The following is a 16,365-nucleotide window of genomic DNA, read 5'->3' on the forward strand; positions in this document are numbered from 1 at the left end:
TTGATCATCACATCGCTGCGGTTTTACCTCCATTCCCCGATACCCGTACGTTCCGCACTGAGCAGAGGAAAGATGAGAATCTCCAGCCATTCTTTACCGCTGCAAGGGACCTTACAGCTTCCAGTCCCTATTGTATACGGAGTGGTCTTTTGTACAAAAAGGACTATTCTCCCACTGGTCTCCGCTACCTTCTGGTGGTGCCCGTCAGCCTACGCTCCTCTGTTTTGCGCGTTATGCACAACGACCCCACTTCGGGACACCTAGGATCTGCGCGGACGCTCTATCGCATCCAAGAACGTTTCTACTGGCCCCGGATGCGTGAAACCACCGAGAAGTATGTGGCTAGCTGTGCTCAGGGTGCGAGTCACAAACGCCCCGCCGGCACTCTTTCTGGTATTCTTCATCCGGTGACGCCTCCAAGATCCCCTTTTGAGAAAGTCGGGGTCGACCTCTTGGGACCCTTTCCGAAGTCTCATTCTTGCAACCGCTGGATCGTCATCTGCACTGACTACCAAACTCTTTACTGTGAGACGGCAGCCCTTCCATCGGCTACTGCACACCAAGTCTCCATCTTCCTGCTGCACTTTGTTATACTGCACCATGGGCCTCCCCGCGTGTTGATCAGCGGCCGAGGGCGTCAGTTCACCGCTGATGTTGTCGAAGAACTCCTTCGTTTGTGCCAAGCGCATTTCCGACATCCTACCCCGTATCATCCGCAAACAAATGGGTTGACCGAGCGAACCAACCGGACACTCACCAATATGCTTTCAATGTACGTCGCCGCCGACCACAAGGACTGGGACACTGTGCTACCATTTATAACATACGCATACAATACCGCCCAATAGGAAACAACAAGTTACAGTCCATTCTTTCTCCTCTATGCCCGGTCTCCTCGACACATCCTCGACACCATCCTCCCGTTTTCCACAGACGACGAACTTGAGATTGCTGAGATCCTCTCCCGGGCAGAAGAAGCCCGCCGGATAGCCCGCCTGAGAACTCTCGCCTCATAAAAGCGCTCGAGATTCCGCTACGACGACCACCATCGCAACGTCACCTACCTCCCTGGAGATATGGTCTGGCTTTGGCGTCCACTAAGGAAGCGTGGCTTAAGTCAGAAACTGCTCGCGCACTATATCGGTCCCTATGTTATCCTCCAGGCCATTAATGACCTCAACTATAGGATTGCGCGCCTTACCAAAAGTGACCGACGTTCTTCACGAACTGAGCTTGCCCACGTCGCGCGTCTGAAACCCTGTCATCCTCGTGCTGACGATTGACTCGCCCGGAGGGCTTCGCCTGCGACGGGGGAAGTGTTACGGACTTGTTCTCAAACATAGCACGGAGGAAGAAAGAAGGAAGAGGAAGAAGTGTGCGCGCCCGTTCGATCTTTGTCTTGTGGCACTTGTGTCGTTCCCGCTAACCGTGTGTACCTAGCGCACTGAACCGACTAGAACGTCTCAGTCGCGACGCTAAGGGCGTAACAATATATAGTATCATACCGTATCTTTGACATTAACCGTCTGGTATAAGAGATAAGAATGCCTTCCTGAACATACAGTGCCAAGCAGTTGAGGACAACAGCCAATTGAGGAACACAAGAGCTCTGTATAAGACAATCAAAGATATCAAAGGAAGCTTCTGTGCTACGCTGGGCGTGATAAAGGACAAACGACGCAGAGACCTCACGGAAGCCTCGGAGACAACGAAGATGTGACAGGAATACACAGAACTGTACAAGAAGGATCCGGATGTGCAAACCCAACATACGACGGCTGTGATTACTGATCTCGAACCGGGCATCCTGAAGAGAGAAGTTGAATGGGCCTTAGCCAGCCTTGCTAAGAACAAAGCTAGCGGAATTGATGGCATTCCAGCTGAGTTGCTTCAAAACCTCAACCATGACGACGCTGTTAACGTCCTGTATACATTATGTCAGCAAATTTGGACAACCCTGCAGTGGCCGCAGGATTGGAGGAGGTCAGTTTACATCCCTATTCCAAAGAAAGACAGTGCCAAAGATTGTTCCAACTACCGCACGATCGCGCTTATTTCGCATGCTAGCAAGGTGTTGTTGAAAATCCTCCTAGGTAGGCTGCAGCAGAATGTAGATCGGAAGCTTCCGGACGTGCAAGCTGGGTTTCGCAAGGGCAAAGGAACTAGAGACCAGATTGCCAACCATCGCTGGATCATGGAAAAAGCAAGAGAGTTCCAAAAACACATCTACTTCTGCTTTATTGATTATGCGAAAGCCTTTGACTGCGTAGATCACAGCAGATTGTAGCAATCTCTCCAAGAAATGGGAGTTCCAAATAACCTCATCTATCTCCTCAGGAACCTGTATGAAGGGCAAGAGGCCACAGTCAAAACTGGGCATGGTCTTACTGATTGGTTTCCGACTGAGAAAGAGTGAGACAAGGCTGCATACTGTCGCCCTGCCTATTTAACCTATATGCTGAGTGCATCATGAGCAAGGCCGGTCTGGACGACTCTTCAGCTGGAGTGAAGATTGCTGGGAAACGTATCAACAACCTTAGATATGCGGATGATACCACTTTAATGCAGAAAGTGAAGTGGAATTCAAGAGACTTCTGATGCGCGTACAAGAAGAGAGTGAGAAGTTTGGGCTTAAACTGAACATTGAAAAGACAAAGATCATGGCATCTTGCCCCATCAAGTCCTGGAGCGCTGGGGATGAAGTTATGTGATGTTAGGAAGATAGTGAGAGACCGGAAAGCATGGCGTGATATGGTCCATAGGGTCACGAAGAGTCGGACACGACTGAACGACTGAACTGAACTGAACTGATGTGGCTCTTGTGTTAGGCCAATTTAAATACCTGCTCTCATTTTCCTTACCTCCTGCTCTCATATTTCTTACCTAAAAGCTTCACGGACGCTGGGCAAAAGCTGTTGTGTCCCGCTAGACCTAGCTGAAGGTATCAAATTCTCAGATCTCTCTTCTGTCAGCCATCTGCTATTCCTTAGTTCAAGCATAAAAATGCTGTGCCATCTGGTTACAGTGATGCTCGGCTCATACAAAATGGCCCTTGCCATAAGAGCCATACTGCCCATAGAAAGGACTTGCGTAGTTATTCCCTTGCACTGCTGGTGAATTCAAGTTCCAGTGGCCTACTCGTTATTTCCACGTTAACGCCTGTATTACCTTAAGAACTCCCAATTGTGCCTCCACCAATACCCACTGTCTACGACAAGACAGCAGTATCGTTTTAACTAAGTAGGCTGTATAACAGAGATCCAGCATCAATGTTAACATCTGCATACCTACCAACCTTCCGACATAAAAAATTTGAAGATTTCTTTTTACTTGCACCAGAGGGAGAGAGCGTTCAATGTTTCGACTTTCAGACGAGGAAGGGGGTGGGGTGGCGTGAGGAGCACTTTCACACAGTGTCTATGAGTCCTAATATAAACATACACACAAGCAGCGACAGAAAGTACGAAATGCAAGTCCTAGAGGTGTATGCCAAGATATATGCAAGTCGTCGCCGAGTGTTCTAGCTACGCCTCCGCAGCCAACACAAACAAATCGGCGTGGCACCATCACAATTTTCCATCAGCGCCATCGGTTTGCCATCTCAGTTCTTTAATGCAAAATCATTGATAGTCCTTTTAAATGCAATTCCATCTGTGACTTTTTGATTTAATAAAAGTCCGAAGCCGAAACTTCTATATTTACTGTGGCAGCATGAACTGTGCACAGCCGCTTCCTACAAGAAAAGACCACCACGCCACTATTGGTCGCAATAGGCAAAGCGTTTTCTTCATGCTGATGCGATCGGTTTCGGGGACCGTGCAGCGGAGATGCGGCGGATATGGTGTGTGTGGGGCGCATTCGCCGTTCTTTCGATTCGTGGCATTCTATGGTCACAAATTAATTGATACGTTGCAGTCCCTTGGTTGCTGCTGTTGCACACATTTTAACAGGCCTGATAAAATATTTTTCCCGTCCCCGAATAAGCTTTACGAAGGCAAGCTTAGTTTGGATCGCTGCCGTCCAACGAGCAGTGAGCTGGCAATCATGCCAGAGTTTGCCGCGTCCAGATTTTCCGCGAAGCATTTTTCCCGAAAGAGGACGCACTACCTGCACCTGCATTAGCATCCTTTCTCAACCTGCAAAAAACAAACAAATGTTTTAAAAAATTGGGAACCTCATAGGCATCAGCGCTATCTGCATGGTGCCAATTAGCATGCCCGATAAATGGAATGCACGTCTACTGGGACCACCGTACGCGCCCAGTGGGCCGCGCTGGTGGGGGCAGTTGTTCATTGCATAATTTTTATTTAAGCTGCTTTGTGGTCTATATTTCCCTGTCTATGATAGCTTGCATAAGCACCAGTAAAATGCAGAGAGTAATCAACGGAATGGAGCGTTTTAATTGCGCATTTACAATGTCTTGAGCTTAGTTTCGCGAATTTAGTTTGGCAATTTTTTTTGCTTGCTTGTTTTCATTATTTTTTCCTCCCTCTCAGCTCGTTCCTTTTTTCCTTCCACACCCTTTCCTGTCACGCTTATGCCGCTACTTTCCTTCTCCTCTTGGGCGGTTTCCTTTGTCCGTCCCCCAGCGTGACAAAATTGTGGAGAAAGAATGTGAGAATAACGAACTGTTAGAAAATGACGTTAAAATAAGCTGAAATGAAATTTAATTTCATGAAGACATGTTACGCAACATAGGAAACATGGGAAGCTGTCGAAAGCCTTGACAACCTACATCGGACGACTGGTCGATGTCTGACCCGCTTTAATAATTTCCCCAGGTATTCGCTAAAACTTTCAGCTACGTAGATGAGCGCCTTGTCTTCCTGGAATGTAATGCAAACCAAACGAAAATATCTAAAAAACATCTTCCCTATCTGACGTCTAAGTGAAGTACCAGCTGTCCGCTTCGCCCTCCTCTGTAGATGTGATTCATAAAGACCCTGTCTGCGATTCTATACGCTTTATTCATTTAGTTGTGTTAATGACATTTCGAAGTCTACTGAGATTTTGAACCTCGAATTATGAGATGCTTATCATGCCGTACTGCTCAATCTAGACTATAGTGATAAAGATAAGTAAACGAAAACAAACGTCACTTTTTTTTTACTTATTTGTGGACGCTCTGAACAGATCTTGCATTCATTACATGCCATCCTGCTCCAAGCAAGTGGTCGAGCGGCTGGCTGCCCCCTGTTACCCTTCCCATCAAAACTTAATTTTGCGGCAGAGGACCTCAAAATACCGTTAAAGAGGCAAATAAGGATTGTTAAAAAAACGAACGAAAACTAGCATTCAAGGCGGGATTTGAGGCAGGACGTTCTTTCAACAAGAGAAAATTAGACTTGCTACAATTTTGACAAGTGACAGAGAGGAAGACATGCATGTGTATTACAAACTGTAGATCGCTTGTTTTGCCGTGCTGTAAGGGAGTTTCCATTCTCATAGCTGTGTCGCTGTATCAGCGACCGCGTGCCATCTGCCATCCTTTCTGTCATGTTCGAGAAAAGTAGCAACCGCCTCACCAGAAAACAACTAAAGCTTTTCAAAAGCCGACTGGTTAATATAAGTGCCTGCGTCGTTTTCAGGCTCCGGTAATCGCGTTCTCGAGTTTTCAGGCTTCTCGCTTTTTTTCTGAGGGGGGGTGGGGGGGGGCCTTTTTTCTTTTCTTCGACTCCAGTTTCATTATTTCCTATTCTTCTCCCACACTCGTTCCATCCTTCTCGGCCGCTCAGTTCCCCGCAGCTTTCTTTTTTTTTCCGCAGCCACCCCAGCTTAGGGCGTTCTAGGCTGGCCTTTGTGAAGCTGTGCCACACTTGGGAGGAGGGATGTTCGTCACAAATGGTTTTTGTATTTATCTTTATTTTTACCATGTCTTTTCCGCCCCCCCCCCCAGCCTTTGTTTTTGACTCGGCCTGTGACGCTGCCTGTTCGCCGCGAGTGCTGCCCCCTGAGTTTCTGCACGGTGCCCATTGGGCCTGGAGCGAATGACCTGGTCAGAGGTTAATTCGATGTCATACGCTATTAAATCAGTCCTTCCCGGCTGGTCCTAGAGTAAAGCCTGGACCTCACAAGTAGCCTCTCACGGTCCCTTCGTTTCTCTGCGCTCAAGCTTTCTTCTGTACCAACCTTTTCGAGCAGGGTTTGAAAAGGGTGCAATTCTGCATCGCCCCCTGGAAACAAATTCTGTCTCCGCTTCCTCTGGAACATTTCGGGCAAGGTAGACAATAACGTCGCGTTCGCTGTATGATTTCACGAGATGCGAATGATAAACTCCCGTTTCCTTTATCGTGCCTGCCATCCTTATCACATTTTTAAACTCAGAAAATCGTTACCTTGGCAGGCCCACTGTACGGTGAGCATGTTTGTCTTCGAGGTGGTCAGAAGCAACACTCTGTCACCGACAGTGAACGTGCGTCGGCGCGCATTTCGGTCGTAGTACTGCTTTGCTTTTTCCTGCGCTGCCCTTACGTTTTGTTTTTTTCACTAGCTTCATCGGAGCCTTCCTCAAGTAGCCTGTCTTTCCGACTTGCTGACAAGTGCCGCAGGATTTGACGAACTGTTCAATATACCTGAGACATCCAATAACACTCCTGTGGAAGCCTAGCTTTAGTTTTTTTTTCACGCAAAGGTGGCAAGACCAACCTCCACTGTGACACAATTTCAGAATTCCTGCTCGGTATTTCAGCAGGACTACGAGCTGATCAAACTGGACCTCTTTTAAGTCCTTGTACTGGCGGTACAATACCCCTCAATGGATACGGGCAGTGATATTTCTCTTTGCTACATCTTTACCTGGATGGCTGGCTAAATCCTTGAGGGTTGCGTCCGCCGCCTGCTCGGCTGCTATCATCTATCGACTTTTGCCAGAACTAACCAGGGTTCCACGCGTGGCTGCACTACAATAGACGCGATCTCCCTTGATTCATTTGGGAACACGGTGCCCGATTCCCAGCCTTCGAAGTCCTCTCTCTCGCTGACTTGAGCCTCTCCGCCAGAATCTGATGGATCGCTGCCTTGATTTGCCACTGCCTGGCCCATCGTGGAGAAAGCTCATTCTTCATTCGGCTTAGTTCAGCTGCAATTTCGCGGGCTTTCAATCGAGTGAGCGCTTGGACGGTTCGGCCACCGAAGCTACGACCTTCCTCCTGCAGCATCTGCTCTGACCTGTTCGGAAAGAGGTACGGAAACTGCTCCGGCAGGTTCCGTGATACCGCTGCCTGTTTCCAGAATGCCAAATAGGCCTATTCTCACACGTGCGACCGGCAGACATGCGCTATTCTTTGCGGCAACCTGTTTAATCCATGCACATTCGCCCATTAAGTCAGCTGCATTCACGTATGTGGGGTGGATTACATCCATGGTGGCCGCGAACCCGACAATGCTTCCCATTAACCTGCATCTCTTCTAGGTATGACTCCAGCAGGCCCATGTTTTTCGCATTTGCATCCGCCAAAGCGAGAAAAAACCTTCGGCTTCCTGCATGTGTTGGCAAAGTGACCGGTCTCGTTGCATCAGAAAAACACCGATTTTTCTCTCGGTTTCCTTCCCGTTGTTGGCTGTCACTTTGGGGTAGTTACTCAACTCTGCCCTGTGGCTTTCGTCTCACTCCAAGGTGTCGCTTGGTAGGTTTCCAGTTTGGGTTCGCGGAAACTTTTCGTTTGCTTTAGGGTTTACCCGAGAACGCGATCCCTCTGTTTCCCACCTAGCATGAAATTCTTCGGCAAGCTCTGCAGCACGTTCTAAGCTTTTATTTCCCGGCCTGTCTTGCACCCACACACGCGTTTCTGCTCTTAGACAGCTATAGAATTGTTCCAGGCAGACCACTTCTACTACTTTGTCATGAGTTCTGAAAGCCTGTTCTCCTCTTTTAGCCATTCTGTCAGGTCTGCCTTCAGATTGTAAGCGAAATGCGGAAATGACTGACTACGTCGTTTCCCGGTTTCTCTGAAACGGCGGCGAAATGCGTCTGAGGGTAGACGATACTTTTTGAGCAGCGCTGCCTTTTCTTTAGTATAGTCGGCCGCTTCCTTTTTTGTCAGCCGAGCAAGTACTTTAGCTGCCTCACATGGGAGGACGGTCAGCAGTTTCTAGCGCCAAAACTCAAACAATAACTAAACATTTTCACATGCCCGCTCGAAGTTTGCGAGAAAAAGCCCTATGTCTTCTCCTAGTTTGTACGGTAGCAAGAGGTTTTTTATTTTACCACTTGATGCTCCCTGACTCACCACGGAGTTTGGTGTGCCTCTCCCTGTGCGTTCTGCCTGTGTTAACTGCAGATCGAGCCGTTTTTTTCTCGATCCCCCTTTCATGCTCTTCGAGCTTCATTTCATTTTCTTCGTCTTCTAGCTCCTTTTTGAGCTTTTCCTGTTCCTCGGCCTTCTTTACCTCTTCTTGAATAAGCTCCCAACATTCTGCTATCTCCTCCGCATTCGCACCGATGTGCACAATTGCCCTAATCAGTTCCGGTTTTCTGCGGATGGGCCCACAGTCAATGCCCGATTCCCCAAAGTATAAAACCAGCTCCGGTTTGCGCAACTTTTTCCGGTCCATGACTACTGCAGCAATCGCAAGTCCCTGCACTATGTTGTGAGAGGAAACCAATCTGCCTCTAAAACCACCCTTTATTTACCGAAGCTTACAAATATCCACAAGTTGTAAAGCCTGGCAATGTTCCAAGAGAAGGACCATGCACTTACCACACTAGAGTCAGGACTGGGGGCGCAGACCATTTCACTGCAGCCATCCAGTTGATGCGATCAGGTTCGGGGGCCAAGGCTTCTGGGTGGCGTAATCAGGCGCACAAGACATCGGACGGGGAGCAGCAGGTAGAGCTGGCAAAGAAGTTTTATATACACTATTTTTTACGCATGCTTGCCATAAGGCATATTATAGAAACTCATGTAAATCATTTTCCGTAAGGAACCGGAGCAGGCTCCCGCTCTCATCGTTGTCGGTGAGCCATTTAGAGAGGTCCTCTTCCCTTGTTGTGGTTAGTCCCACATCGCACAGAATCTGTGTCCTTGATGCCCCTGTCCCTGCACAAGTCCAGAGCAGATGGCAAACATCCACTTGTGCAGCTGGTGTGGAACACTTCGGGCATGTGGTTGGTCCGATGTCTGCTTGGGATTCCCATCGGCATGTTACCGACGGGGTAAGGGCAGCCCCAGCTCTTCTCCTTTTAAGGGAAACCTCCTCCAATCTCGTCAAGTTATGAGGGAGGGGTAATGAACACGGGCGAATGAGGGCACGTGTACTTTTCTTTAATGAGGATGCTAAGATGGGAACAGCGGAACGGGCATCAAAAGGGAGCCTGGTGGGTGGCGCATTAGTGTTTGAACTTCGTGTGTGAGGTGGTCAACATTCCTCTGCTCAACGTTCTCAGCATCGTCTTGTGTCCAATGTATCTGAATGCGTATCTTGGTTTTTTTTTATTGAGTGCGTGGATTTCCTGGGTTACACATAGTGTCTTTGTCACTTTCTTCAGTTGTTTTATGGCGGCTAAGGAGTCTGTATAAATGTAGGCTTCTGTTATGGAATCTATTTTATTTATGGCCTCCATAGCATCGCGCATTGCACAGAGTTCCATCACGAGCGAGTTCGGGTATTCTGATACATATTCTTTATGTACCTTTAGTTCACTGTGTGTTGGACTAGTAGCTGCTGTTCTACCGCCATTTTCTATAATTAATGCATCCGTATATCAAATGCAAGTACCTGGAAGTGCATCAACCAGAGGTCAAGATGCCAGCTTTTCTTATCGACGAAGCCGAGTGTCTTGTTTGTCGTAATAGTCGTGAATTCTCACGGAGGGGGGTCAGCCATTGGTGGTGTTTGAACTGTCACTTCGTTGTACAAGGGTGCTATAGGCATAACGTACTTTCGCTTCGTATCCCTTGTTGCCTCTCGTTGTTAAATTAATTCTGTCAACATAATTATCTGTGCAAATTCTTGGAGAATAGGAATAGGGGTAAGTTTTGGTAAGGCCGTGATAGTGCGCGTTGCGTTTCTATTTATTGTTTCCAATTTCGCCTACTGCCGCCTCGTGAGTCTTTGAAATTGGGCCTTGTATAGTATCTTCCGCTATAACACCGATTGTACAAGACGTCTTGCTATGTCCGCTCGGGCTCCTCCTCCCCTAGACGAAATGAGTCTTATCAAGTTTAAGGAAGTCACAGCTACTTTTTTCACCTCTTGAAGCCATTGTGTTCCTTTGTCGGATTTGTGAATTTCTAGGCCAAGAACTTTCAACTCGACCACCCCTCCCAATGCCTAATTTCCAATCTTTAGGATGACTCTTTTCGTTGCCAATTGTTTTCTTCCATTCTTGTTTGCAACATGAATGTAACTAGACTTTTGAGGTGACAATTCCAGACCTGCATCTAAGACGTACTCATCTATAGTATTTAAAGCCTCTTGCAGATACCGATTCTGTCTCTCAAGTTGTTTATGAACAGACCAAATCATGAAATCTGCGTATATCATGAACTGCACTTCTGGTATTTCAGCTAATTTCCACGCCAATGGGATCAGTGCGATATTAAATAGCAAAGGTGCTAACACTGACCCTTGTGCCACGCCTCTGTTCGAGGTGTAATTGTTAATTTGTTTTCCATTTATCCGGATGGAAACGTCCTGTCCTTAAGCAGATTATATACTGCTTTTATAACCTGTACGGGAATGCCCATACATTCCAGGTTGCTAAGAATCTTGGCATGTAACACGTTGTCGTATGCCTTCGCCACGTCGGTAGCCACTACAGTGCGCACTAGGTGGCTATAAGGCGACACGTGTAACCTCTTCAGCGAGCATAGCCAGTCCATTTTCTGTGCCAAGGTTTGTTCGGAACCCCACTTGTCGAGCATGGTACTTTTTATTACTTTCCAACCACCATGACAGGCGGGTGGCTATCATTTTTCATAGATCTTGCAAACTGTGGGTGTTAGCGAGATAGATCGCAAAGATTCTAGGCATGTGGGAGGTTTCCCAGCCTTTTGGTATTGGGACCACCAACGAGTGTTTCCAGCTAAGTGGAATGTCTCCTCCTTACTATATCTCATTACCACATCCAATAAACTGTCAACTGTGGCTCTTGAAGACTTCATAAGAATTCTTGGAGACTTCATAAGGAATATCGTCATGTCCAGGCGCAGTTTTACCATTCGCTTTTCCTATAGTAACCAATAACTCCAATTTAGTAAATTGTGATGTTATTACTGTTTTATCAACCACATTCACTGTCAGTGAAGGCGCCAGATAATGTGCACGGTTCGGCATGAAAAGGGCCGCAGCCTGATCTGCAAACTATTCTGGTGTAAGCTGTAATGCGAGTCTAATACTTTCCGCATGATCTTTAACCTGCCGCCTCTTTTCCGTGCCATGGAAGTCCTCTAGAGGGCCTTGTTGGTCGTTCCTGAGCCCACACGACAGCACCATTCATCCCATCTCCTATGAGCCAGCTGTTTTTCATATCGGCGTGACTGTGCCGTCACTCTGTTTACCTCCACTTTTCTTTGCATGTCTTCAGGATGCCGACCAGCCTGTATCTCGGCCCGTTTTCGGCGTGCCCAAAGTTTTAGTATGTGCAGGTCGGGAGTTGGCTGATCTTCGTTCACTGTAGTTGTAATGGTGTGATCCTTGAGTACCATTTCAAGGGTGGTAACAAGAGTATCCGGGCTAACTGAATGAGTTCAAGTATCCTGCCGTACACCATCCCAATGTGTTACACAGTACTTTCTTTCGAATTTTCTTCATATGTTCCAAATGAAGACCAATACTAATGGGGACATGGTCACTACCCCACGCATATAATTCCGCCTGCCATTGTGGTGCACCGGGGCCCTTCCACCACGTCAAGTCTGGTGAGCGTGTTTGTGTTGAAGGTAGTGTTGCGACTCCTGGATGATTTAGCAGTGTAAATTCCATGTCTGTGAAGGCAGTATGAACTTTATCACCCCTTTAAAAATCACAATCATACCTCCTTACAGTGTGCGAGGCATTAAAATCTGCACCGATTAGTATCGCAATTCTAGGGTATGAATGGCGAATATGCTTAACCAATCCAAGAATAAGTATTGTGTTTCTTGGTCGAGCATACACAGCACTAATATAAGGCGCGTTTTGTTCGGACGCGTGAGTACAGCAACTACTTACTGCTGAGTGTTGCACCACCTCTCAATTCAAGTGGCGTTTAGGGAATGTTGGCCCTAATACAGAAGGCAGCTTTTCCTGGCCTCTCGGCCTCTGCTCTTGCTCGTTTATCAGAGATAGATGGACGCTGGTATCCTACATATCCTGTTATTGAATATAACCTATTGTGTTCCTGTATCACGAACACCTATGAATGCAGCTTACCGCACAATAATTTTGTCTTGATTTCCCCAACTTTATTAGAGAGCCCTCTGCAGTTCCATTGTGTAACCTGTTGCCACTTGTTTCGGCTACTACTATCCATGATTTAAGCTGCTCTGAATGAGGTGTCATTTGCGTAAGTGTGTTCAGTACCACCTCCCATATTGGTGTGTTAGCGGCAGGTTTATAATTCGCAGCATCCATTAACCTATCTGTCGTACCGCCTGCAAGCGTTTCTTTCTGTTTTTCTGAACTCTCCTTTCGGCATTGGGCTATACGTGGTTTCTTTTCTCGCAGCTGTGTAATTTGTGCTGAAAGCATAGCAATTTCTTTTTCTACTGCATCCTGCTGGCTTGTGCAATCTTTAAGGTCCGGAAAATCATCAGCAGTGAATGCCACTGTGCTCCGTTTTGTGTGTCGTCCATTCTTCAGCGTAGAAGCAAAAGATGCACTGTTCTGTGCAACCACCGCAACAGGCTCTTCTTCTCCAGGAGGATTATCAAACAGCTCTTCGGCCAGAGCTGCAAATCTGTTTTTAATCATTAACGGTGCAGATTGTTTCCGTCGTCAAGCCCTTGCTAACCCGAGCTTTCGCTTTTTTGTTGGACACTGAAAGGAAGTGATATCGTGATCATCAGATTCGCATAGGCCGCATTTGAATGTCACCTCTCCCGATTTAGTTATGTATTCAGGGTTAACTCCATATGAACAAAATTTCTGAATATGGCTTTCTCTGTAGCACCTGTAACAGTGCAGGTTTGTACGTTTTGGGTCGCACTATGCGGCCATTAGTGAACTCTGTCCGGAAGAGTATCTGGTCCCTTTATTTTATGTGATCAGAAAAGTGCCTCTCTTCCCCATACGACGTGCGGCTAACACAGTATGTGTTCCTGATATGAGGTCTCTGGCCACCGTCTCCAGGGAATCTTGTAGGTCTAGGTCATAGACGACACATCGCTGAGTGTTTGGACCAGACGCAAAACAAAATACGTCTGGACAGGAAGGTACTCTTCTGCCATGATTGGAATCTGTGTTACTGTGCTCATTTTTCGTGCATCCTGAACTGTAGTTAAATGCACTGTGACAGTATTAGATGCCCTGTGGCTTACAAACCCCTGGTAACCTGTGGTACCAAGCACCGCGTCTATTGCTGTCTGTATTGCTCTGGTGGGCATCTTTGTGATATCAAACTGCACTGTTGGTCTGATATGCACTCTGAAAGGTTGATGCAAGGCTGGTGTTGAATAAGCAGAAGCTAGCTTATCAGGGGCGGCCCTTACCTTTTTTGCTGGTGGTGTATTGACTGGCGGCCCGGGTAGTTTGACTAGCCTGGGTGTCCGTTGAGAAGCGTTAGTGACGACTTGCTGTTGCACATCCATAGCCTGATGCGTATCGTTTAGCTCAGGTAGCTGCCCGAGCGTTGTCCTCGTATTCGAAGTAACGTCCACGTTGCCCTGAGGCCAAGTGCTAGCTCAAGGTAACGGCTCGTTACCACAGCCTGCCGTTGTACTTGCAGAAGTCTTGGCGTCCCCATGCTTGGCATCTTATCAGCACTGAGGCTCCGCGGAGCCCCAGTAGGCCTAGCAGCAAGGCCGGGTCGGCATTCTGCAGCTCCTTCCCGGAGGGCAGCCTCCTTGGCGATATTCTTGCTACGCACGGGTTGTTTGGCCTTTATGCTTCTTTTCAAGAGTTTTATGGCCGCTGGGTGTGCGCAGACTACAGGAGTAAGTTCGAAATCTTACTTGACACGATGTAGCCACTGTGCTCAGCGACACATCTTCTTCTTCATCTATTTACACCTACATCTATTTACACTATTTACATGTCAAGACAGAAGAGAAACTCAGACGAGAAGAGCGGAGCCGAGCTGAGCTGAACTCCTTAGCTACCGAGCTGCTACTTAGCTACCGTGGATACAGTTCCACACATTAATAAAGCGTCCACAATCTCCAGTTCCCTAGCTGGGATATGAAGTTCAATTCGGCCAGTCCAATCAGCGGGCACGCGCGGTCAACAGAGTCCCGCCCAACTGCCAGAAGTGCTAAGCCAATGATACCAGTGGTGCTAGCGCGGCCTCCGATTGTGATGTCAGTGATTACAAAGCAGCTGCAGATGCCTCGCTGCCGGTTTTGCAAAAATTGTTCTTATGCGGGCAGAGGCCATTTATTGGAAGATTTAGGGCAGCGGTAATGCAATCTGAAAGTTCGATCAAAAATAAGAAGTCTTCTGGGCACATCGGAAGGGTTGGTTGGCAGTTTGCATTTTTTACTAAACCTGCCTACATAAATCCATGGCAAAATTTGTAACAGATGCAAAATCTAAGCAACAATGTTCAGTTCAGTGCTGTCGTTCAGTCGTGTCCGACTCTTCGTGACCCTATGGACCATATCACGCCACGCTTTCTGGTCTCTCACTATCTTCCTAACATCACATAACTTCATCTGCAGCGCCTCGAGGATGCCATCTAGCCACCGCGTTCACTGCCTAACCCTTCTCCGGTGACCCTAAACTATTCCCAACATCAAATCTGTCTCCAGCGACTCCTCTCTTCTCATCAGGTTATCAAAGTAGCTGAGCTTTAACTTTAGAATTTAACCCCCCAATGAGCAGTAAGGGTTTATGGTCGACAATTTAGACTGATTTGATCTTCTGGCAGTCCAAGGAACTCTCAAGAGTATCCGCCAGCACCACAATTCAAACGCGTCAATTCTTTGGTGGTCAGCCTTCTTCATAGTCCGACTCTCGCATCCATACATCACAACTGGAAAGACCATAGCACGAGTTATACGGATCTTGGTTGGCAGTCTACTACTCTTTACTAGGCGGTCAAGGCTAGCCAAGGCTCTCTTTACCAGAAGCAAGCGTCTCCTAATTTCATGGCTGCAGTCTTCTTCCGGGGTAATCTTGGAGGCCAAGAAGAGAAAATCTGTCACAACTTCCACTTCTTGTCCCTTGACGCTCCAGGACTTGATCGGGCAAGTCGCCATGATCTTTGTCTTTTTAATGTTCAGGTTAAGCCCAAACTTCTCACTCTCTTGTACGCGCATCAGAAGTCTCTTGAGTTCCACTTCACTTTCTGCCATTAATGTGGTGTCCGCATATCTAAGGTTGTTGATAAGTTTTCCAGCAATATTCACTCCAGCTGAAGACTCGTCCAGACCGGCCTTCCTCATGATGCACTCAGCATATAGGTTAAATAGGCAGAGCGACAGTATTCAGTGAGACCAATCCCAGTTCTGACCCCCAGTAAGTCCATGCCCAGTTCTGACTGTGGCCTCTTGCCCTTTATACGGGTTACTGGGGAGACAGATGAGGTGAATTGGAACTCCCATCTTATTACTTGATAACAATGAAACGTGGTAACAATAGCACCACATGTGCACGGCAGGTGAGTTAAGTGCGTAAGAGTTAACGTGTGCATCTGTGAAGTGTGCATACAAGAAGCACATGATTCAGCAAATTTTACTGAACATGCACCATAAACGGGAAACGAATATGAACTTTTTATGGGAATAGAAATGTTGTCTGCGTCCTGGCAGTCAGCCAGCAAGGACATAATTGTCAGCTTCTTCAGGAAGGCCGGTATTAAAGCTGTGTGCAATTCTTCGGGTGAGGACAACAACAATGAAGCTAGCGATGGAGAGGCGGCGATTGCACAGTCAGATTTTGCTGACGCTTGGCATCTGTGCGACGAAGGCCGCGTTCTCTAGGATGTTATTTCAATAACAGCGCAGGTAGAAAGAAAGTATGAGAAGGCACAAGGTAATGGAGCGCCGAGCTGACTTCCAAATATTTATTTCACCAAGCATGTAATGTATATGTATATACGCCAGCAAGTGTGAAATTATAGAAAGGGAAAGGGAAACGATACTCGTCATGATGCCACAGCATAGCACCAGGAGCTCAATCTCATCCATCCAAAAATCTGTGTTTCTTCTGGCTCAAAAAGACCGATGGCATGCTTACACACTTATCTCCCGCACGCGCAATCTTCACCGCCTCGATAATTTAATT

The 16,365-nt window shown here is 47.3% G+C and overlaps 1 protein-coding gene across 1 annotated transcript in view; it reads right to left on the minus strand.

Annotated features, from left to right (window-relative positions):
• Positions 1-7,041, minus strand: part of LOC146177433 (uncharacterized) — a 43,801-nt gene extending 36,760 nt beyond the window's left edge. Inside the window, exon 1 of the mRNA XM_084581560.1 lies at positions 6,878-7,041. Within this exon, the coding sequence (XP_084437686.1) occupies positions 6,878-7,041 (164 nt within the window). The remainder of the gene's footprint in view (positions 1-6,877) is intronic.
• Positions 7,042-16,365: the final 9,324 nt, after the last annotated feature.

The sequence above is a fragment of the Amblyomma maculatum genome, chromosome 10 (genome assembly GCF_055883805.1).
Source record: "Amblyomma maculatum isolate TAMU_Amacu chromosome 10, ASM5588380v1, whole genome shotgun sequence".
NCBI lineage: Eukaryota > Metazoa > Arthropoda > Arachnida > Ixodida > Ixodidae > Amblyomma > Amblyomma maculatum.